Source organism: Falco biarmicus, chromosome 11, assembly GCF_023638135.1.
Source record: "Falco biarmicus isolate bFalBia1 chromosome 11, bFalBia1.pri, whole genome shotgun sequence".
Classification (NCBI taxonomy): domain Eukaryota; kingdom Metazoa; phylum Chordata; class Aves; order Falconiformes; family Falconidae; genus Falco; species Falco biarmicus.
Genome location: NC_079298.1, coordinates 22001946 through 22027362, shown reverse-complemented (window position 1 = coordinate 22027362; position 25417 = coordinate 22001946). Strand labels below are relative to the sequence as shown.

The 25417-nt window shown below is 38.6% G+C and overlaps 1 protein-coding gene across 4 annotated transcripts in view; it reads left to right on the top strand.

The window, feature by feature from the left end:
* The window catches only part of ARHGAP29 (Rho GTPase activating protein 29), a 53472-nt gene that overhangs the window by 7058 nt on the left and 20997 nt on the right, over positions 1 to 25417 (top strand). For 2 of the 4 annotated variants that reach the window (XM_056356043.1, XM_056356042.1), the window contains exon 3: positions 17823 to 17987. In XM_056356043.1, coding sequence (XP_056212018.1) covers positions 17823 to 17987 — 165 coding nt within the window. Of the gene's footprint in view, positions 1 to 17822; positions 17988 to 24230; positions 24580 to 25417 lie in introns of those variants that run through there. The other 2 variants (XM_056356044.1, XM_056356045.1) reach the window with 2 other exon arrangements.

Genomic DNA, 25417 nt, shown 5'->3' with positions numbered 1-25417 from the left:
GAAATTGTATAGAAAGCACGTAAGCCACTCTTGTGGACAAACCGTGCAGGAGCCACCTAGCCACCTCTTCTATTAGAGAATTCATCAGTTCAAAAAAACTATTGCTTATTGCATAGATATGCAAAGTTGAGACCCTATTGAAGAAAATAGGTATCTATGTATGAGATTGGTGACACAATCCGTGTGCTGTTACGGCATATAATAAATTCCACTGTTGCTTTAAGCAAATGGTGCCACTGTGTGGTCTTTGCTCAAATCAGATTCATTTACTCAGGTTTAAAAGGACCATACAGAAGAATATTTAAGACATGATCTGAGTTCCTAATTAGAAGGTATTTTTACTCAGTGTTTCACGTTTAAACAGTAAATAGTAGCTTTTACTTGTTTCACATCAGAGATGAGGGAAACATTCCTGTTTCTCTGGTTTGAACATAGTTAGCTACTAGTTTTGTGTCATCTGCTATTTGTTATTTTTTAAGGAATGTAATGTATGCTTCATACTGTAAGGTTTGCCCTTGGGACTGTGGGAAAAATTGTGTTACATTATGAATAGCTGTAAGGGTAAAATTTGCATGTGGTTTAAAAGTGCAGGAGTAATTATATTTTAATATATAAGCTTCTTGACTGTACTTTAGCATATATTTTGGAATTATTGCTTGCTTTATCACAAACTTTGAAGTAGTCTTCAAAGTGTGATATTGTGTGCTTCATGTGGGTAATTCTGCATCCTTTTCATGAGCAAAACCTCTTTTCCTCAAGTTCATCTTATCTTCAACTAATGTTAATTGTAGCTTATTCTTAAATGTTGATACACACTTTTTTCCAGGTATTGTAGAAAACGGAATAGCAAGATGAAGTTCTTACCTTTCATTGTAGATTTGTCCTTGAGGATCAGATTTTGCTGTCTGGATTCCTAGAGTTTGAGACCATATTTTTTTTTTTTTTTTCCTTTATTTTAAACTAAAGCAGAGGTAAAAATACTGGTGAAGCTGGATGGCCTGGTCATGAATGTTTTCATCCTCTTTATAGTAGCACCAATACTTTCAAAAGGATCAGGAATGCTGCCTAACTTGAAACGTATCAGGTCCTTATTTTTGAAGGATAAGATATTCAGCCCAGTGAGACAATTTTAAAGGTGTGTCAGGTTAAATAGTTTCCTCAAAATAAGGAACTTGTAATCTGCAGTGACTTCAAAACATTGTTCTAGCACCTTGAAGACTGGTATTAATTGCATGCTATGCTAAAAGCCAGAAGCTCTCTACTGAATATAGTGCCCAAGGGTCAAAGATGAATGATTTCTCTTTAGCCCTTCCAGGCCTGATAATATGTGCTTTTTTAGTACCGTCCATATTTTCAGTATGATTAACACATTGTAGTATTTTTAGCATTTGACTTCTATTTCTTTATTTTCTTACAGGGTAAAATATTACTGTCCTTTTTTTGAGGTAGTATTTTTTGAAGTCAGTTTGCCCTGTTTTGCTAGGGAAATCTGAAGTTCATTAACTATTGCAGTGAAGATTACAGATTGAAATTATGATAATTTATAATGCGAAGTATAATTTTGCTGTTTGTTCTTTATTCCCATTTTGATGTCTCTCAATGAAAGGTGCTGTCTTTGATACACCTTAAACTGGATGTATTTACCTGTCTAATGACACCTCATAGTACAAACGCCTGATAGGTGGCAAACTGCTCTAAACAAGGATCTGATAGTGTTTGTCTTGCTTTTCAACAGTCTCTGGAAGGAATGTTTTGGGGGTGGGGGTGCTGTAGTTGGTTTTTTTGAGGGCAGTTGGACTGATTTCTTTTTTTGTGGAAGGTGATGCAGGTTTTCTCTTGATAGTATTTTCTGTCCTAAATAAAAAACCTTTATGGGAGAAGGGAAAGTAAAATGCTGTCAGGGCAGCTGACTTCCAGGGACCGTGAGAACGTAGTGATTACCAAATGTGTAAACAATCTGCTTGTGAATTGATTAAATGACCTTCAAGAACCCTTGGAAAAAGGCAGAGGAATTCATTTAAAGCATAGCGCATTGTTTCTTTTATTCCACATAGCACAAAAAAAGGGGAAAACAAACTGTCTAGTAGATAATAAATCCTATTATAGAAATCACAACATTTGAGGATGTTGACAGATAGTCTGGAGTAGAATTTTAATGTTAATAACTTCCAGGATCTACTGAAGTGTTACATACTTGTAATACCTGAAGAATAATTCTGTAACTTGCTATTAAAATACAACCCTTTTTGTGCTTTGTAGCTCTACTCAGGCTTGGTCCACAAGGAACTAACTGCATGTTTTAAATGTATTAGCCTGTAATAACATTGCTCATCCTCTTGCTGAGTCAAATAAGGTGTTAAGAGGTGAATTCTGACAATTTGTATTTGCTGCTTTGGATATTGCTGTTCCCATAGCAGAGTTGGCAGAAGTGACGTGAGCCATAGTAGCAGGGAAGCCAGGACTAAACCAGGCTGGGGCCAGTGTCAGGCAGCTGGAAGGAGCAATTTATGAAGGCGCTGCTGCAGAAATTACAGGTTTTTCTTCCCTACTAACAGCTGAATTGATGGTACAGTTCTGTAACTGCTGAAAATATGTAAGATACGTCTAAAATTGTTGTTTTCTTATTATAAAGCTTGTTATGTTTAGGTCTGTGTTTTAAATGTGCTAATAGTGTATTTCCACAGCAGCTTAGAGAAGAAACTTAAGTGTGAGTTGCTGTGATCTCACCACTCCTTCCAGGCACTGGCAGTAGTTCTTCGGTGATTGCGTATCAAGCCAGTTCTGGGGGCAGATCTGCCTGAAAACTACTCCTAGGAAGAAGGGAACTAGTTTTCAGCCAGATTAGTTCCATGCGCTGACTGTAAGGTTGTACAGCAAAAGAGGGAGAAGGCGGCTGGCAAAGTAACAAGTGACCAGAGGTTAAAATGGAACAACAACCTATGGAGGAGGATCTGGATGGAGTTGGTGTGGCACTCCACTCTGGCATCACTGCATCCACTGCTAAACCCTGTACCAATTCTTTTTGTCTCCTCTGCTGAATGCAAAATTTGACTGGGATATATGAAGGAAAGGGGGTGGTGGTGGTGGTGGTGGTGGAGGAGGGAATGGAGAGAACAGCAAGCAGAAAATGCCCTTTGATGGCAAATTAATCAGCTTTCTTAGCTCTGAGCTTTTGGCATACTTGAATTCAACAGTCATCTTTTAAACTTACCTTCCTAAAATGTGCTTCTTATATGCAAAGACATATGTGCTTCCAGTCTTTCTGACCTGGAAATTCCGTAGTACACCCTTTCACCTATCTTCAAGTAGTAGTCACTTCTAAGTATTGATTCTGCCAATTTGAAATTGAAACTGTTCTTTGACAAATATGAAATAGTCTTTCAAGCAAAGAGATGTAAGAACAAAGGAAATACCTCCTTAAATTTTTTTAACAAGTAAAATTATTGCTAAGAATCCAAAGCCAACGGTAGTGATTTTTACTTTTTTTTAACAGCTACTGATGCTTTTTACAGCAAAAGTCAGAGAGGAAAGTAATAGGCATGTAAACTGCTTCTCTTGGTTGACCACATCAGGCCAGAGACCTCCTGGTCATTTTCCCGTACTTCCCTTACTTTCACGCTGTCCTTCCTTCCTAGTCTCTCTCATGAGCAGAAAGCACTGAGATTTATGGCTGTGAGTCCAGTTCCTGTCCAGTGGCAGATTGCTCAAACTTGAGAGGTTCTGCGAAGAAAGCAGAAGCTTTGTGTACTCCAGAGAACTCTGTCCATAAAGGGCTAGTGAAGCCTGAACGAAGGCAAGCCCACAACAATCCAACAAAGTAGTTCACAGTCAAAGTTGATGGGAGATAGCCATAGTTATGGAACGTGGTTTTCCTCAAAAATGTTACACTTAAGCTGGGAGAGAGAACTTGCCACCTTTATTTCCATTTCACTGCAGATCATTCTGCAAAGTGTTTTATCCAAGCTTCTTGTTTTCTATGAGCCCACCATCTTGCAGGCTTTTGTTAGGGAGTCTTGGACACTCAGATACTGTGACCAGAGCCAGAGGAGATGGGCATTTTCTTCTGCTTTGCAGGTTTGCAGTATTAGAGCGCTGCTTAATTAATCTGTAGTCATGGAACAATTCTGCTGTTTCTAGTACTCTGAACAAGCAGAGGAAAAAACCCAACCTCCTCTTGAAGTCCAGTTCAAGCAAAGCTGTGCTCTTCATAGTCAAAGTGTAAGCTGCCTGTTAAATGCAGGTTGCTAACATTGGATAGTAAATGCTGTTTCTTCAGTTTCGGGGAAGACTGAAGTTAAATAATAACTTAGTGGACCAGGAGATAAGTTTGTGGCTGATAGTACTACCCCTCCCCCAGTTGCATACTCCGCATTCCTTCAGAACAAATGTTCACTTGTTGCTATAGTGTCTAAGATCAGCAGTCAGGAGGGGGGTGTGTGTGTCTTGGAGGCCTGTGAGTGTTTAAAATGTAAAATCAACCCTTATGTGCAGTCCGGATATTTTTATTGACTTAATTAGCATCTCTCTCTTTGGGAAAAGTGAACTATTTATAAGAGAACACAGGCATTATCCATTTTTATGTTGCTTTTGAAGTCCAAAAAAATGTAATACAAGGCAAAACTGCATTCTTCCTCCTTTTGCATTTCTGATGTACAAAAGAATCTCAAAATACTTAGTCTGAGCTAGTTTGTTAATTAGAATTACCTTCACTTTCCATCACAGCAGCTAGACGAATGAAACTGAAATTACAAGATTAGCAAGATGAAAGGTAAGTAGTGAGGAAGAGGATGAATAGTCAGATTTTCATTTTTGAATGTAAATGTAAAGTTAGGCCTTTCAACAACAAACATTCTTCTAATATTGTTTGCAGCTTAAGAAACGGGAACACCTGGACACAAAAACTTGTATCTCTAAGATCTTGGCCCTAACACCTGAAAGATAAGATTTGGTCCATATCCAGGCTGAAGTCTTCTGGTTCTTAACAGCAGTTCCTGTGTACATGTAGGAGCTTTTTTGTTTAGAGGAAACCCTTGCCCTAAAATAGTTTCCTACTCTTGGCAAAATGTATTACAGTGTACCCACAAAAATATATATATATATTTTATTTCTCTGATGCATCAGTTTATAAAGTTGCAACATAAACTAAGGACATCAATACAAGTATTTTTTCTATGCCTAACAGCATAGAGTTATATGAGTTGTGACTGTCATCTTAATGATCTTGACTTCATGAAGATTTCATAGACTAAATCATTCCTTTTCAACCAGTTTCATTGGGAGTGTTTCTTCTTTCTATTTATGTAGCAAGGCCACAGAACTGAAGCTGATTTGTTTCTTAATTCCAAGCAAGTGTTAATCTAATCTGGCAGTTGTGGTGGTTTGGTTATGTTAGGTCTGATGTCTCACATACTGGAGTTAGAACTGCATGGCAAGGGTAGGAGATGGGATACAAAGCCTGGGCTTGATCTTCATAGGTAGCTGTTTCCCGTTTTTAATGAAAATGGGGATTTTATGGGGGCTTATTCCTTTGTCTCGCTAAAATGCCCCTTTTTATAGAAGATTGAGTGACTCATGTAAGGCTGTAGAAAAGAGTTACGATTGGGTTAAACATTCATCTTAATGACATTCATTACAGAGTAGTGTAACTGAAAAACATAGAACTTGAATTTTTTTTTGTAGAGGCTGTGATGTAGCTGAAGAAAGTTTTTTTTCTTTTTTACCTTTTTTTCCTTGTTTACTGTTTAAAAGTACTTTCTTGGGCTAATTTTTAAAAGTATGTATGTATTCCTATTTGCCAGTTGTGGTTCTTTATTTTGGAGACTGTCAACTTAAGACGAAGGTTGGCTTATCATGCCTAACTCTTTAGAGTTGTTCTGTGTTGTGACTGAACTGCTTCAGATACTTGAGCAACTTCACTTACTGCTTAAATGTGCAGTGACAATGAAATCCCCATTTAAATTTCATGTGATGATGAAAATATATCTAATACAACAAGCAGTAAGAAGCTTTTAAAGGAATTTACAAGACTCTTATTTTGGGGGTTACGGCACACAGTTACATGGTCCTTTTGCTTGTGAAACAGCATTTAAAATGGCTTCATTTGCTTTGGTCCAGAATAATGATCAGAGAATGAATGCTGGAAATTTGCACGCTCACCTTCTTGCATGCCTGTATGCAAAATAACATATGGGCTTTTTTTATTTTTTAATGTAAATGCATATTGGGGAATGTATGGGAGAAATAAGAAAGCCTAAGGTTCAAATTCTGATGACTTAAGCAGTTCCAAAGAGCTGCTGTTGTAATACAACATTTTCCCTTTCTCAAATGTATTTATTCTCTGTGCTGTGTTTAAGTTGGGTTCAGGGCCCACAAAGTGGGTGTTGCAGCAGTTCATAATGTTTTTGCTATGCGTACTGTGAATGCTGAAGGGAAAGGAAAGCTCCTATGTTGGAAAGAACAAAGTGTTTCTTCTAAGTCTTGTTATGTTTTAATCCTTTCCTAGTTTTAGGAAACTGCAAGATGTGGAAGGCCTAGTGAGGAAGTTTTAGCTAAGATGCATTGAAAATAACGTCATTGATTAAAATGAATTGCAAGATTGTAGATCAGTAATTTGCAGGAAGTATATTTGTAAGGTGGAGTTAAAGCACAAGTGTGTACCCTCTCTCACCCCATGCCTTTTCAATGAGAGAGGTTTTGACATCTTTAGGATTTGGGGTGAAATTTGGGGTTTGTAGCACAGGATTTCCAAAGGGTGCTTTTTTCTGAACATTGTATTGAAATTTTTCCAGTTTGTGCAGGTGTGATTGGTTTAAGGCTCTGTGTTGTGAACAAATTTAACATCTCTGTTGATGTTCTAGTTCTGGACTGCAGCTTATTCTTAGCTCTATTTGCAAGATCAGATGTTGCTGAGCTAGTTACGGACAGGGAATTCCTGAAGCATTACCTTGATGACTGCTCAGTGTTCACAGATCCCTATTGCTGTTTTAGTGTTGGTAGTCAGATGAATGGATTCTGTAGTAGGATGCTTAAGTTATTTTGTGTTTCTGGGTTTTTTTTCTGGGTTTTTTTTTTTTTTTTCATTAATTCATCGTATATAGGGTACATAAGGTACTTTGTCCTACATGCTACCACAACTATGGAACTAAAAAGCCTGTCCAGAAGTTCTTCAATGCTGACAAGAAGTGGAAAAAACGCTTACTGGAATCACTAATGTGGAGGTGCAGAGAAACAGAAAAGTACTGATCAACACAACGGCCTGTGGTCTCAGCAGACATGTAGGATAACTACTGCCAGCAGAAGAGCAGTTGAAGGAGGCAGCTTTTTGGAGGGATAGTCCTGTATGTTTTGTGCTTAGTTTGGTAAGGTGCAAGTTGTTTGTCTGAAAGCTTAGTAGTGTACGTGAATTGTGATAGTTGATTGAAGACAGTTTGCAAAGGGCTTTGAGAAAGTGACTGTGATAAATACTTTATGCCAGTGGTGAAGAAGTGGAAACTAACATTAGGATTAAGATTGCAGAGTGGTCTCTGGTATTCATATTTAAGCCCTTGTGTTTAAGAACAAGCAAATATTCAGCAAGGAATAGAGAACTCTTCTTAGGGGTGCAGGTGTTTAGGTGGTGACTAGACATGAGCTTTTAGAGAAGGTGGCTGAAAATTTAATTTAAAAAGAAAGCAGTAGGTCTGGAGTGTATAAATAAATTTGATTCTTAATAATGAAAGAAGCTTGTCATAAACCCAAAACTGTGTGCCATTGGATGAAAAATAATATGCATGGGGCTACTATTCAAATATGTAGTTCACCAAGTTCAGTCTGTTTCTATTAAAACTTTCACATTCTGTAGCTTTTTCTGGCCTGTGCATCCTTTGGTTGGTTGGTGGTGTTTTGTTTAATTTTATTTTTTTAAAATTTAGCAGTAACTAGCTCAAATGACAATTTCAGTGGATCTGGGGGAAACAGCTGTGTAAATCCGGAACCATAAAGCAAACAGATTCCATGGTTTGTCTTTTCCACCTTTCTGTTGCAAAGTATTTGTGAAGAAACTACTCAATTAAAAAATTCATAGTGAGCTGTACAGTGGGTTACTGTTGTCTTTTGGGGTGTACAAGTGTCAGTGTGACGTCACTTAATACTGTAATGATGGTCTTTCAGTGTTTTCTCTTCATACGAAATCACCAAAACTGTTTTGGTGTGAAATATCTGATACCAAAACTTTATATGGCAGAGGGGGTTAGCTGTTCCTGGATTTAGAAAGTGGTAAGTTTGTGAAAATACTTCCTCTTGAGCATTCAAATGGTTCATCACTGTCTCACCTGTGCAAGTCATATAGTCAGGCTTTACTCTCTCGGGTGGTTCTTTCAGCAGGACTTAAATGCTGGACCTTCAAATAATTAATCCTTTATGTTCACCAGTTTTCTAGACAACTAATAGTACTGGCTGCTGCTTTAGTGATTTGAATCCCACTTAAAATCTAAGTTGATTTTGTGTAACTTTTTTTTTCTTTTCATCACCAAAACAGAAATGGGATACTATCATATCCTATAGCAGTTCATAGTTGTGTTTGAAAGATCCTTTAAAAGAAATGCACAAAGTAATGCATCTTTTGTTTAACACTATATAATCTTATAATCCTGGCTTTGTGTGGTCTTTTGAAATCTAGGTGGGCTGGCAGCAATAAAATAGCTTCTTGGCTGAATCAGTGACTTGGGCTAGAAGTGGAAGGAGCAGCCATGTAGAACTAACCATGTAGTATTTTAGACTAAAAGTAAAAAGAGTTAAAGCTGAAGTATTTTTTTTATGATCTCTTGATGTGGGTTAGCAAAGGTTAAATTTATTTTGAATAAATAAAACAAAACTTTCATACTACCTCTTCTGTGTACTAGTTTCATATGGTAAGATCGACTTTCTGGGAATAGTCTTTCCTTTTCCGGCTTATTCTTTTTTTCAGAAATTTATGCTGTGAAAGTTGAATGAGTATTACTTCATATGTTTTCAGAACTTAAACCAATATGCAAGGAACATAGTTGCTTAAAGCATAAAAGTCTTCTCATTTTATTTTAACAGTGTCTTCCATTTGACAGCTGTTCAGTCCAGGGACTACTTTACTAAGTTTTAGTAAAATGTCCTTGAATAAGAAGTAACTAGCATACTACTGAAAGTATAGTCGCTGATCCTGATGGATGTGACTTCCTGGTCAAATGTGACTGACTGGGCTTGCTGAAAATGTATTCATCATAAACAATGTAGCCTTGTGTCCACTTGACAATTTACAGCTCTGACTTAAAACATGTTCTGGAAGTGCTGAAGCATTGTCTTCACCTACAGTTCTTAAACTCCTGGAATACACAGGGAAACTGTATGAACAGGGGCTAAAATGGCCATGTAGTGTGTTCACTGTCATTTGTCAGGAACAGGTAAATAAGGAAACGCCAGCCATTTTCATTGCTGGTTTCTGTTCTTTAAATTATGGGTTAATAAAAGATTAAACTGCATGGCTGAACACATCTAGGTTAGTTGACTGGAATCTCAAGGCTAGTAGAATACAAAAGTTGAAGGAATGTAGCGTACAGCATATTGAAATAGATTAATGAAAAGCTGCATTGTGGTAGGTTTTTTCCAAAAGGCTTCCCCACATACACAAATGGGGAGTTCATCTATGAATTTCAATGTGAAGTAACTGTTCTGCTGATGTCAGTTGGCAAACTGACATAATAAAAATATTTAACTGCTTTCAGTGTAGGCAGAATTGTGAGATTTTGATTATTCTGATGTTTTGCATATACACCACCTATTTTCTTGACTTTTTGAAAATATTTTTTAAGACATCTTGATTTTTATAACTTTTAACTTCTGAAAATTAATCTAGCATTGATTTGACCTATTTGCATAGCAGAGAAGGACTTCTTAGATGAGCTTTGACTTCTAAGTAGTACAGAATTGGCCCATAATTAAAATGGGGTAGGAATGCTTACCCAGTTTAAAACCAACCATCCAAAAACCGCCACAGCTTAAAGTCACATCAGAGGCTAGTCAGCATGATTAATGGTTGTATCTATACAGAAAGACTGATGTATTTTGGCCAGTCCCTGATAGCAGATGACAAATCTGAAAGGCCTGTTTGGCTAAGATTTCTATCATGATGAGTACCCAACAAAAGCTCATCATGCTAGAAGTCTTACCTGGAAGGCTGGGCTAACGAGGGATAATTTTGTGTTTTATCCAAGAGCAATTTCTCTGCCAAAAAAAAAAAATCTATTTTTTTTGTACTTTTACCCTATTTATTTCAAAGTCAAGGGAGAACTTCCACCACTAAAATACATAAAAAGCAGCTGGTACTTACAAGTTTTTTTATTTTAACCTAGATTTGTACAACCTGATTTTTAAGATCAAATTTAGTAGTTTGGCAGTAAGTAGGCAACTGACTTGCCAAATGTTAAATCCTTGCTTGTAAAATAAAGATATTTTGCTGCAATATGTGATTAAAACATTGGTCACAGTGGATTCTGGAGCACATGTTGCCAAAGACTGTATGATTTTGGTGTAGTGTCTTCTCGTGATGCCATCACAGCCAGAGTCACCATGAGACTAACAAAAAAGCTAGGACTGGCTATCTTGCTAATTCGAAAGCTTCAAGTATGACGTTTCTTGACATAGAGATCTCTGGTAGATAGCTTCTAATTCTGCATCATAACATAGGGTTGAAACATGATGAGTTTGCTAGTGCCTTTGGCAGCTTCTGGCCTTGTTAAGAGATTTTACAAAGGCAAATGCCTCCAGAAATTCTTTTGAGTTTTTGTTTTTCAGTGAATTAAAATGTTTCATTCCTTACATCTGCAGCCAATTAAGTTATGACAGCCAAGACTGCCATTTTCTCATCACTCCTGAGCTGTGGCCACCAACATATAAATATCTACAACATTATCAAAGGAAAAAAAGTTTAGTTCATTTTATATCTGTACAATTGATGAAAGTCAAGTCTAGCCCATATGTTTATTGACTTACAAAGCTTCCTTGAGACTTGACTACATAGCAGTGATGTAGATCAGTTTTACTATGGTCAAACCAAAGGGTAAAACGTGCTTTCACTGTGTGTTTGATTAGTTCTTGTTGTGTTTTGAGATGGTGACCTCTGTCAAGTCAGACAAATAATGGCAGGCTGTTAATCATGTTAGAATGGGGCTGATAGGGGGAGGACGGCGAAAGTAAAGTGATGGGTTAATCTGGGACTGTTTCCCAAACTGCAGATGTAGGATTTAGGTGATTTCCACACAGTTCATTGTTGTGTGATTGTTTTGCCTACTCTGTGATGCTCACTGGGAAGTCTCATAGTCTGGATCAGGTTCAGACCTGAGTGCTGACAGTTTCCTGGTGTGCAACGTGGATGTTGATGGAGGTGATAGTAATGTGATTTTAGTTTAAAGCTGCTTTACTTTGAATCAGCTTCAGGCCAATGCTGGTTCCACCCCCCCCAACCGAGGTGGTGTAGCTACTGATACCATGTAATCCTTCAGTGTAACATAATGGAAACAGGATGTAATTTACCTTAACGCCAAAAATGAGGTTATAGTAGAAGCTGGCTGTCTTTTAGCAAGATGTTGGTCTTGCAGAGAGAAATGTTGGTCACTTCAGCATATTTCTTCTGAATCCTTCCAAGATCAAAAGCCATGGGGAGCTGACTGTTTGTGTTCCATCAGGTGAAACGTAAAAATTCTGGATCCAAATATTCAGATATTGGGGAAATTGATTCCCAGTTTGTGTGCTTATTCTCACCACCACTCTGGGAGGCTGTTCTGTCGGGCTTCTCCCTTTCTTCTGAAGGAGGTTGGGATTTGTGCAGATGATGTTACTTAAAACCACAAGCGAGGCTCCTGTATTTCAGTGGCAGTAAAAGGGAAGCTGAAGTACACACTCCTCAGCTGGTCCCAGGAAAGCAGCAATTTACAAAGGGAGCCCTCAAAATGGGGACTAGACCTAGTGAGGGTGATGGTTGGTTTCAGCCACGGGCTATGTCCCAGTGACTCTGCACAGCTGATGTTTTAAGTGTTCTCATCCAGTTGCATTTATTCATCTTAAACTAGTGGTAACATCCATAGGGAGAGTGAGTTTCATGGTAGGTGCCAAAGACAGGGCATTTAATCATGTTTGTGAGGGTAGATGGAGAAACTATTTGTGCAAAAATACAAGTTAACTTGGTTATATTAAGATTTTCACAAGTGAGATGAGTTTATATATATTCCCCACTCTGTAGTCAAAAGACTGGTCTATGTCTATGAACTTGTGGCTGTAGAGAGTATTGGTGGCAGGTTGTTTCAAACTGATAGTATCTTTCACTGTTTGTAACATTCTTGAAGGCTGTTGAATGCATTAAGTAAATAATCACATCTTTCTACTTGTGAAAAGCTTTGTATGGAAAGCAGGACCTTATTAGATGGTGTGAACTAGAATATTTGCTTTGCAAGTCTCATGCAATCTGACTTGAAGACTTTTCCACAGATGTGTTAGTTGTCAGGTGGTTTATCTGGATTGATACCCTATCTTTTCTTTTCATCGGTGTGACCAGCTTCAGCTCTAAACAAACTTTTAGCCGCAGCAAAACAGTAGTTGTATTAGTGGTTCCCCTTCTTTTATGACTGGTGGAAATTGGGTAGTAGAGGAAGGGTCTACTGCTGTTAGGAAGTGTTAATGTTCTAGGTGGAGCAGCAGTAAGCAGAATGGTGCACTTGTGTAGGAGTCTGAACAGCAGCATAGGATATGCAATGGCAGTGGAAGGGAAAAACTGTTAGTCTGTATTTAAACTTGTCCTGGCAAACATTTGTTGACATAAACAGCTTCAGAAATGTTTGGGCCAACAGTAAATCGGGTCAGACAAAAGAATACCAGCCAACTGACACAGCAGTGCCTTTTCTGACTACGTGTATTGTGACCAGTCCTGACTTGGCAGGGAGGTTGATGGGCGCTGACAAGCTCAATGAGCAAATTTTATTTTGTTTTGCATGAACAGAATCCATAGCTGTAAGGTCATTATTGCTTGCTAATTTACTAAACAAAAGCTTCCTGTTGAGAAATACCTAAAATTAGAAAATAGGTAGTTTATGCTGTTTTTACGTTAAAGACGGATGAGTATGGTTATAAAATGTGATGACCAAAACCGTCAGGGAGTGGGATGCTGATCACAACAGTGTGTTATGGAGGTGGGTTGGCTAACACAGACAGGCTTCCCAGCTGCTTTGTTCTATCATTCTTGTGCCTTAGGTTTGTCAGCTTTGAGTATGTGCCTTTTCACCCTATTTTTGTTTCTACACTGCTGCTACAGAGTGTGCTTTGGTGTGGTTGCCTATACATTTTGGAAGAGCTTATTTTCAGCTAATGTAAATGACAGTTTAAACCCCAAGGAAAGAAGATTTGCAGATAGGCTACTAAGGGCTCTCCAAGCCTTTTTAAGTCTCAAGAGCTCTCTCTTTTTTTTTTTTTTTTTTTTTTTTTTCTTTTTGTTGGTTAGAGGGCTGACTGATTCTTCCAGGAGATTCCAGGAGACTGGTCACCAAAGGAAACAGCTGAACTCAGGTGCCTGGAGAGGTCCTCTGTGCTGCAGGATCACTGGCAGTCACAGTCCTCTGGCCCCGAGTACTAGCTAGTCTTCTACAGTATTGCAATTCATGTTACTAAGCTTGAGAAAGATTTTAAAACTGATATAGCATCCATTGGTGGAGGAATTACCTGCTTGACTTAATGTAGATAAATGAATCTGTACAGTAAGACAAGGGAGAAAAGAAAAACTGAAAATAAATACTAATTTTTATGACTGCTTGAGTCTGATTGAATTGCTGGAGACATTTTCTGATGCATTCTTTTTGCTGAACCAGTATTTGCTCTACTGTTGTTTTGGTCTCTTAGCCACTTTTGGACTCCTCAGTAGTAAAACTGTTTCTGTTAATCCGCTGTATTTACACTGTTTTACTACCTGAAGTTTAAATAAACCTGTCCTGAAGAGGAAATCTGTTCTAGTGTCTGTTTGGTGAGGATCAGCTGCTGAAAATGCAGTGTGGTTGTGGTTCCTGACTTCTGCCCCCACCCCTCCCCAAGCACTACTTCTGTCACAGACTTCTTGTCTTCTGGAGGCACAGAAACAATGCTTCAGATATTTTGTAAACAAATAATACAGTGATGGAATACAAAGAAATCTCAGTTGGGTGTAGCCAGACCTTTACTTGTGAGAGTACAAATAATTAATCTCATGCTTGAATGCATTATTTTAGTGATAGTGTTCTCCTGGATAGCATGATAAACATCTAACTCAACTCAGCAGTTGTTTTCAACTTCTATTTCCCTTTGAAGCTTACTGCTGCTGTTTCAGACTTGAAGAGGCTTATGTCCCTTCAGTTGGGTGTTTTTTTTCTTCTCCTCCCCCTCCTGCTTGCTTCGCTTTTTCTCCCAACTGTGTTGGCCTAGTAAGATCTTAATACTAACGAACTGTATTTTGGGATCTGATATGCTTTAATTTGTCTTCTGTATGATTTTTTTTTTTTCTTTGCCTTGACCTAAACTGTAAGGAACCTCAAGAGGCTGTTTTATCCTGTGATGACAAGCCTGTAGCTGTGGGTCACACTGAACTCCCCAGAATAATGCATGCAGTTATATGTCTGTGATGTACTCCCTGAGGACTCTCAAGCTGGGAGTAATCTGTCGACTGGTTTGGATGCTTTCCTGTGCATGGGTATTCGGGATCACATGGTTAAGAACCCTTTTCTCTCCAGCCACAAGTGGACATCTGTGTGTCAGAAGACAGGGACACCTTCACCTTGGCTAGGCAAGAGATGCGGTTGAGGGCAAAAGGTGCACTTGTGCAGACCAGCTGTAGTGAGCTGACCACAATACTCATGCCCTTCATGTGAGGACTGCATATAGTCTGGTTATACAGAGACAGCTGACGGGGAAGGTTTGTGTGTATAGCCTTCACATGCCTTCATAAAAGCTGATTTGCCCCCGTCCTGCCAATATAAATCATTAGTCCTGATGAGCGACTGTGGAATATTTGTCTGCCTCTGGAGGTTTGTAAGAAGAGATGAGACAGGACCTCCATAGACTTACCTCTTAAGTATTTCAAAACTTAAGTCTACACACTGGACTTGTTTCTTAATGGACTAATAGGAAGTATCTTTAACTATCTAATACAGTTTTCAGAAAATAACATGTTACCGTAATTTTCAGATGTATTTTCTGTGTTGTGTGATCCACTTTGGGTTTATGGGTGTCAGTACAGCTCTGCTGTCTTTGCTTTTCCCCATTGCTTTTGCCTGGAGCTGCCCGGTGCTCCCAACAGCGTTGATGGAGTACAGTTGAGGCTTTGATGGATTTCTCCAAGTCTTACAAGGTGACAGCATCTGTACTGACTTAAACTAAAGCTGTGTCTAGCTCAGTGTCTGAACTCCAATGATTGCCAAAAGTAACTAACTAGAGAAAAGTGAAAATGCTGTTGGACGTATCCTCCGAACCCTTTCTGCTTAGTGGGGAGTTCTTGAGCTGTTGCAGGTTACATTGTTTGTTTGACTACCATGCTTAGTAGTTTTGTAGACTAAAAAGGGAAGTCGCTGAGTGGAAAGAAGTTGTGGAGGCAGGTTCAAAAGGAATTAAATGAATTCAAAGACGGCAGGTGTGTGAGCAGTTACTAAAGTGCATAGGAACAGCTGTGGTGCAGCAGCTGTGGGTGCTGGGGGTCTAGACTGCAGAAAGTGGCCAGTCTTGTCTAGTCTCCTAAGCAGCGTTGCCCACTTGTAAGTAATGTAAGTAAATGTAAGGCACAGGCTAGTTGGACCCATGGCCTGACCTAGTAAGGCATTTATTGTCTCATTAGTAACACACAGGGAAACTTAGAATTTGTCCAGTCTCTCCTTGTTTCTATGTAAACTTCTTGTGTCGATGCTGTGTTTTGGCAAGAAATTCCACAGGTCTCTTACATGAGGAATCACCCTTTTCTCTTGCAAATCTGGCTCCTCCTTCCCTTGTTTAATCATCTGAGGTGTGTTATATTCAACTGAAACACATTGGTAAGCGATTGCTTGTACCCGCTACTTTGATTCTTTTCAAGTATTTTCATATCCCCTATAAATCGCCTCTTATCCAAGGTCTCGTCTTCTGTATCATTGTTTGCATGGAAACTGCTTCAAATCTGGATTACTTTCCCAATTAAGTTCCAAAGTCTTATAACATGGCTTTAGCTCGATCTGTTTGTCGTGTACTATCTGTGCTGTGAATATGTATGTACTGAATCATACCCACATTTAGTACCAGCCTAATGACACTTTTTTTTGCCTTTGCTGTGTTTGAGTCTCAGTTAAAAACCATTATGCATGTAAATGAAGATAAAGCCACAACTGTGTTCCTTTAATAAATCACGTAGAGCTTTCTTAATTTACTGCTGTGTAAGATGTGTTTTCCTAGACTTCCGTGTGTCCTGTTACAGATAGCGCTTCCTACCTCCCCTCCAGCAGGAAAAAAACACACAAAGTTCCCATGAATGGTAGATAAAGTTTTTGCCTTAGTCTACTTCCTGAGTCAGGGTTTATCCTTTGACTGTGTATAAGCCAGTCTGAGTTGAAAAAAATCTCCTGATATTTGACATCTAGGGAGATAAAGCCTGAAGTACACTGGTCCCTTGGAAGGTTTGCTTTTGCACTTGATATAATTGTATTCATTTGTATGTAGTGCCCCCACCTTACCCACCTAACACATGTACCGATGTGTCATGTTGTACTTTGTTGACTCTTCAGAAAAATTCAGGTGCCTCTAGCCTAAATATGAAGTCTTGTAGTCAGAACAAAATGGGTCAGATTTGAAGCTGTTCTGAGTAACACTGCATCAATTTGCACTGTACTGTAACTGTCTGTATTGACCTGTTATCGTGGCCACAGACAACGCAGAATTGCCATTCCTTTTTGCTCAGTGGGGAAGTGAGTCAGCTTGTATTAGATCCTCTTTTTCTTTTTCATAAGCTAGACTTTCCTGAATTTGAAAGCTTTTTACCACAACTTGCAACGCAGCACTCTAGTGCATGTGAAACTTTTAATTCCGTGCACCAGCACCTCTCCTGTAACAGAACGGAAGAGGTTGTGGTTTAACCTGTGCCACATATGCAACAAGAACTATTTTTAAAAAAAATAAGTAGGGGGGTGGGACTTAAGGGCACATAGCAAAAGAGCATATGCTGTAAAAACCATTGCCCTATAAGTGTGCTTGTTAGAGAATTTTTCTGATTAGGCCAGTTCCACAAATAATTCAGGTGTTCAACTCCTTTATTGTGACTGACATACTTAAAGACAGACCTTTGTAGATCTAGGCTTATATACTAAAAATGCTCTAAGATTTGACTGACACTTGAGTTAAAAGCTAGCCAACATTTTCCAAAAATACTTGTTTAATTCTGTGAATATACAGAATTAGTGTAGAATTTGTATCAGGTGAAGAAATACCTAATGAGCAATCCCAACCATCTTTTGTTGTTGTTCTTTTTTAATATATGTGACTATCAAAATGTTGGCTGATGAAATGACATGAGAAAAAGATGGTTTAATTCAGAAACCTTAGGGTATTGGTGTAGAGTCCTTTGGGGTTTAAGTACACTTGCTTGACTTTTGGAGAGAAATGAGTTTATATGCAAACAGCATACAACACTGCAAGTAAACTGGCAAATGCTACTATAGCTTTTTATTTTTCACAATTTCTTTTTTCTAAGCAGGCCCAGCTTCTACATGACCTAGGCTTCAGTGCAGCTGAATACCATCAAAGTGGTTTGTAATGTGATTGGGCATTAATTTACTGTTTTAACGTAGTTTCTCATTTACTTTTTTCAGAAAATCAAGACGGCCTGCATCAGGTAGTACATGAACGCCTGGGGGAGTTGCTACGTGTTTTAAAAGCAGTGATAAATAAACATCAGACTCTAAACTCAGTGGATATTCTTAGTGCTGCAGGAACAGTTATTGCAAAAGTGAAAGGTAAGGAATTAGTTCCTTTGATATTCTTGGAAAATTGTAATTAGTGACTTGATTGACTCTGGCTTGGACTTACAGATAGGATTCCATGTATACAGAAGAAACAGGATTTTTTTTTTAATAGTACCATAACACTTGTTTAAAAATACTTTCTCCAAGTGAAAAGTGGTAATAAATGGCTTGTTCTCCTGTTGATGTAGTAAAATCCTGCTTATAGGAAGCTAGCTGCAAGCCCACACCAAATTCCAAAAGCACAAAAGCCTTTAGTCTTGAGCTTTTTTTTACCTGTGTATAGCAGAATAACAAACCTCACATTTATCCACTTAGAGATTTGCCAAAAATCTCTGCTTAATTCTGTGAATTTGTAGGGATGGTGTTGTATTTATATCAAGTGAAGAAGTAATCTGAATGGCCTAACAGTTATAAATTTCACAAATAATCACAAGCATGGTAAAGGTGTCAATGTCAACACCAACAAAAAAAAAAGCTGCATAGGCATAAATGTTAATACTTTCTGTTGCTAGCCTTTGCTGCTGCAGTTCTCTGCATGCCGGATGAATGCAAATGGTGAAGCACACAATTGCTTCAACCCCATAAACTGTAGCTGTTTCTTCTCTGTGTAGCCTCTCCCTACTCTGGAATAAGTCCAGTATACTACTGTGGAACCAGTACAGTTTCGTCTATATGGTATGTCTGTACCACTTGCCTCTGTTAAATCATGTAGAACATATTCCTTCAGAGATGCATAATTTAGTTTTCCCCCCATGTTTCCTAATAATCTTATATGTCAGAACATATACTGCTGATTCAGTAAAGTAGGAGTATCATTTAAAATGCTAATGTGTTTAGCTGCCTAATTCCTATACACCTTAGATGGTTCCAAGCTTCTTATGGATTCTTCCTATTAATACATAGTTTTGCCAGTTTGATCTTGGCAGGTACTGGCAGCCCACTTGGCATTTTCTCCTTGCTACATGTAGACTTTCCTATAGATCTGTCCCAGGTATTTGAAATTATCACGGAATTATAACCCTGCAACTTCTGAACTTCCTTCAGAGAATTCTATGTAACAGTAGAAACACAGAGGATATCCCTGAGAAGCTGCTGTTTGTCTTGTTGGTCTCAGGAATAGTTAAGTACACATGTAAAATAATAATCAGATACTTACACTAGAGAACAGGTTGAATGTTTAGTGAACCTAATTCTACATTCACCTTAAACAAGCTGTTCCCATGCTTAAGTGCTATGGCAAGATTACTGTGTGTCTTCTACCCTCCCATAATTTCAGTGGATGCAGGTCAATGCTCAACTGTTTGCTCTTTAATTTAAGAAATGCGGAGAACTGACTTAAGATAAGCAGGTATATCGGATTACATCAACCTTTGTTAAATGATGTTTCCAAAAACTACTGCAATAACACCTATCCTGTCTGGACTACATGGTTTATCAAAGGGGTTTTTGATATGCAGTGCCCCAAACTGATCACTGCCTATACTGTCCAAGTTTACCGTTACAGACTAGAGCAGTAGAATTACTGGTAACGTTGGTGATTGATTCCGTAATTATGTTAGCCTTTTTGTCAATGTTTGTGTTCAATTTAAAGTCCATGATAAGTCCAAGGTCACTTTCTGTAGTTGTGGTGCTGTACTAGTTTTCCAGATCTAGACTTATGTGTTCTCCCGCCTACCCTCCTGCTTCTGAAGAGGAGAATTAAGTATTTTGTTGAATTACAGAATCTATTCTTACAGAGTACTTGCAGGCTTCTGATTTTGGTGCCGTACATATGTTATTTTTTCTTTTCTTGGTGCACACTGTTCCATTGTACATTTTCTGTATCACTGAACCCTGAGCAGGTGCACCAGTGTTTCATGCATTTTCTTATATACTTCTGTTTCTGTCTGGTTTGATGGGTACCTGTTTTTTGAATAGTTGGTTTAGGATTCATTCATGTCTCTTGATAGTGAGCAGAAGAAAAAACTTTAGAACTAAGATTTTTTTGGCAATGCAGATACTCACACATATTTGGGTAGCTAAAAAGTATGTGTGAGTATCTGCATTGCCAAAAGAAGTTAGTACTTAAAAAAAAAAAAAAGGAAGATTGTAGTTCATATAATTAATATGTGCACACTTGAAATAAACTAACACACTTACTGTTAATATATTTGGTTTATGAGGAGCTACAGTTGTGGAGGGATTGCGTTATTTTCTATGTGGAAAGGAAAATTAGGAAAGCACTGTGTATATTGTATAACTACAGAATTTTGAAAGTGACTCCACTCTTTATTGCTCTAAGAATGCAACTTGAAGCAAAAGCGGTACAGTTGTGTCTTCCAATTTTCTGTCAAATGTGCTCAAGTGGGTCAAGTTGTAAGACTGTACTTTAGGTACATCTGAAAAGTCTCTGTTCAGCCATGACTCACTTGAATGATCTTAAATCTTAATGATGAGAAACCTCTCAAAGAAAAAAGGCACGGGGAGTGGATTTTGTCATGGTAACAGTCTTTGTCCTTGTGCTGGAATTGAGCTCAAATTTTGACTTCCCTCCCCCCCCCCCCCCCCCCCCCCTTGGTTATGTTACTCTGAATAATTTTCTCATTGGTAATGGTTTGACATTACTGAAAATCCAGCTTTAGGACTCCTGCTACAGGATCCAAAGTTCAGTAATGGTATGATGCACAGTGCTGATCTGATACAAATGTGTTCTTCCAGTTTGAATAAGCAAATAAGAAGTGTTTTCTAATGGAATAGAAGATTATGGCATGCAATTGCTGTTCACAACATTTTCGCTAATTTCTCGCTGAGGATTCATCTGTCTCATAAGCAGCATATGTTCTGGACCTAGAACGGAAAGGCTGGCGTGAACTGTCTGGTTGTTCTTTGGCTAAAGCAAACACTAACTTGCTCTGTGGCAAAGCGTTGTTCCTGTGATCCAGTGCCGCATGACCTGGCCTTGCGGAGTTCCCGAGTTAATTGCAAGGAAAGGGAGCTCCAGTTCACTCTAAAGGTGGTGGTCTCGGTTAGTCCTGCCTCAATATTTGTAGCCTTTGATACAAACAAGTACTTTTAATTGAAGACGGTAATTCCTGTCAGTGTTTCCTCAGTCATGTATTCCTCATGTGTCTGGAGATGGAAATGGGGAGTTACAGGGGGAGTTACAGGGCTGCAGCTCTTTCCGTCTGGTACTTCAGCCCTGCTTTTCTGAGAACAGCAAAACCTTTGCTGTATGCAGACAGCCTACCTCCCCCCAGTGTGATCTGTGATAAATGCAAAGGTAGTTTGTCTTCAGAATCTGTTTGGTTTTTATAGCTGGTTTTTGTTTGATGATCACACTGCTCTGTGTTTGTATTCAATCTGAAGTGTATGACTGCTGGAACTGAGGAAGCTGAAGCAGAAATACAGCATGTTGTGGGTGAATCGTAAGCATATTGGGCCTCAAGTTTGCTTACAGTGGCCTGTCAGTAACACATGTGTTCACAGGTTTTCAGCTGTGGTTATTTCACTAGAAGTAACGTAACTTTTGAATAAACAGGAAGCTACAAGAATGTGAGAAGCTGGTAGGACAGAACCGGTATCCTTTTGCCTCTGTCTTCCCAGGCTGTGTTAATGTGACATTATGAAAGAAGTTCATGTGACTCATCTGTTTCTTGTCATTGGAGGATAGAACTATAAAAAGATGTGGAAGCAGTTTGTATCTGTAGTCAGATTTATGACTAGGAGGATGATTAACGTGGCACGGAAAATTTCTGATGTTTATTTAGGAGAGGATGAAATAGAAACAAGCTGGGATTTACGTGTGATTTACCCACACACACCCCCCATCAGAAATAGAAGCATAACTGGCTTAAGTTCTAGAACGACCTTTTTGAATCTTTGCATAATGCCAAGGTTTCAAATCTAGTTTATATTTGGAACTTCATATTAGGGGCACATGGTTATTTTAATAAATTACTACCTTAGCACTTAATAACTTTGGAACCAGTGACTGTCGGTGACTCTGGCTTGCGAAGTATTCTCATGAGTATGACAAGTTGCACTGTGATTTAAACTTAATGTCCAGTGCAGATAGACCACCCCCTTTAAAATACTGCAATTGGGAGTATTTTGAATGCTAACAAAAATTGTTTGTGCTCCCCCTCAAGCCTCTCAGTCATTTCTCAGGTTCTTCAGTGGGAATGATATAAATCTGGTTGTAGTTCTGCTTTGGATACCTAATGGTTTTCCTTTTGGACAGATTGAAGGAAATAGTAGGTATAGCATGTTATCTTCATCTTGCTACAGAGAGTGATGTTTTGCAGAACAAATAATGCAGACTTCTACCATTTGAGGCTGCAGGAAAACATAGCAGAGAGGGACGGACAGGGGACCTTGAGATCTCTGGTTATGTCTTGGACATAACGTGGTTCACCAGGCCTGTTCGCTTGTACTCTGCTACTTGTATGTGCTTACTCGAGTGCTTCGTGAAGGCTGTCTTTTAAATGACACCTGACTTGATATGGAAGAATTGAGACTTGCTGAAGCATCTTGCCTGGAACCTGTTTAGGCTCCTATTTTTGGAAGTCAGTTTCCAGTCTGGCATGCCATTGTACACATAGTCGTTATTCTTCTACTTGGTGTCTTTAAGTAGTTGATGGCCCTAGACTACATGGTTCTCCTGATCCCGTGCTAAATTCAAGTTTACACTGTTTTTTTTCTCTAAACTGTATGACTTAACTGAATCACTGGAACGAACGTAGATTCCTAGTAAAGCTGAAACCTGCACTTGCCTTGTAGAAATTCCCTTTTTAGGTACTTTTTTTTTTTACTAATAGTTCTGCATCAAAGTTAATATCTCTATCAAGGTGAAGTAATTTCAGCTCTACTGTATCTGTGATGTAAATTCAGAGCAAAATTTATGGATGGGAGTAGGAAACAGACTTCCAGCTGAAGTTTGGAAGGCCGACAGACTTGGTAGTAAGTACAGGCTGGTGAAATTACACAGCATAGAAAACTAAAAGTAGAACAATGGGGCCTCGACAGCCTGCTGACCCTCTCCAGCTGTCTTTTTCTTTTGTCTTTTTCCAGTCTGCATACTACTTTTTAAGTTCCCCCCCACCCCCATATATATTTTTTTTTTTTTTTTGAAGATGATGAGAGGTTATAACAAGAAGTATTACAAGTCTGTCTTTGGAGAGAAGGGAGTGTGTTTTGGTCTTGGTTGGCTGCTTTTTCTTTGGGTGAGTGGTGTTTTTATTTTTTAATAAAAAATAAAATAAAAAATAAAAATTTCTTGAAAGCATTGTTAGGAGTTTAAGGACAGAAAATTGGTTAGAGTGGTCTTCAGGTCCAACAAGTCAACCAGTTGCTTACTGCTTAAAAGTCAGCTAGTAAAATATGGATTGAAGATGTATTCCTGTCTAAGGAAATAGGTGGTGGTGTTACCAGGTATGTCTGTTAGACTCAAGAAAATAAGAAAATTGACCTGCAAAGAGTAAATTCTGTAAGCTGGTGTAGTTTAGACTTGTCCAGGCCCTGCAGTTTGCTTTGCTGCTGCCAGTCCTGCACATGTCTATAGGGAAGGAGGAAGCAAGCAAACTTTTGCAGATGCTGTCGTGGCTGTGACCCCTAGGTTTCCTGGGCTCTGCTGTCTTGATTTGACTGGAAGGAGGTAAGACCATCACAGAAACTTGTGTGCTGTGGTCACTGTGAGGTGTCTAAGCATTATGTTTTAAAAGCCCTGGTTGCACTTGAGTCTTGACAGCTGACAGCCTCTTCATCGTAGTTTCAGAAGCCTTGCTCGAATGTCATTAGGTGCTGCTTCAGCTTCTGGAATTCTGGCTTCCAAAATTTCCATGGCTGTTGCTGGTTCCCCAGGCTGTTCTGTGCTTGTTTCAGAAAGCTTTTGGTGGCTTGACCCAAGAGTTGAAACTTCGCAGTGTCTTGCAGCATTTTTATGAGGTTGCCCAACCCAGCTCAGTTTGAAGACAACTTTGCTAACTTCAGAAGTATAGATCCACTTTAATGCAAGCTAGGCTTGCGTTTCAAGTACTGGATTCTGGTTTTTAATGTATTGCTACCATATGATTTTTTTTAAGTTCATTATGTGCCCCCTGAAGCCTTATGTGAAAGCATTAAGTTTTATACTTGCTTTGAAATCTGTAGAACTATAGATAGATAGCTGTCATTTCCAGACATGGAAAGATTACTATAGTTCATTGTTGTCAGTAGCTATTGTGTGCAGTCAGGATGTCCTGGGGAAAGAGTGCATGGTTTAAAGTTGATGTTAAGTACATCAGCATTCCAGTGGTAGTAGGCTACAAGAAAGCTGTTTGTATTCCACTGACTTAGTGAGAGCTTGGACTAACCTTTTTTGGGAGAAGTGGTAATTGAGAAAAATTTCAGATCAGTTATTCCATTTGTGATGGATCCTGAGAAGAAAGGGTTTCTCTGGTATATAAAGTGTAAAGCTTAACAAAACTCTTCCTGGAACAGGAAGACAGAGTGAAACAGGCAGCATTTCTTTAGGAAGAGGCTATCTAAATTAATGTCTCAGGAGCAAAGCGAAAGAAGCTCTTTCTCTGAAGACACTGCAGCTAATGGATATACGAATGTTTCAGCGGTAAGTGCTTTTATATAGACAGTTTTTGTTTGTTGCTTTTAATTTGGAAACAGTTTGTGTTTCACGCCAGCACCCAAATGATTTTTCCAGTCATTAGTGGCTGATAATCAATAGATCTCATATAACTGCTGTTGCTTAATGGTTTGGAATGCAAAGTTTAGATTTATAAGCAACATTATCTCTGGAAAGCTGAAGTTTTCAACTAACCCAAATTTAAAAAAATAAAGAAATCAGTGGTATTAACAAAGTTGTCAAAAAAGTTACCGTCTGTGGAGCTTTATTGAGTCTCATTTCAAACAAAGCTGCCAGAGGCATTTTTTTATGTAATTATGAAGTGTAGAAGAATGAAGAGGTAGGAGAAGCCTTAATTTAGCCGTGAACTGTGGCAACAGTGACTTAATATTTTTGCGATATGTGTGGGTTTTTTGTTGGTTGGGTTTTTTTTTGCGGTAGGCTTATTACAACACATTCTTCCAGATCTGCAAGTAATTGTGAAAATAACCCATGAGAGGAATACATATTTTCTGTAGTAGCTTTGTATAGGAATTGTTACAAAAATGTTGATCAGCCCTGTTGGCATGCTGTGTAAAAAGGAGTGGATTCAACTGTGTTAATTTACTGGTTAAAAAACTTTTCCTTTCACAAAGGAAGTCTAATGGAGGAGCAGATTACTGTACTTTCTTTGTTTGTTACCAGTTAGCATTTAGGCACCTGGCAGGAAGTTTGGATACTTTTAAAGACTTAAAATCTGTTAATGTAATTTGCTAAGATAATGTGTATAGAATACGGAACATCTTAATGGGATATAGTTTTTGCTACTTCTAGAAGTTATTGCGGT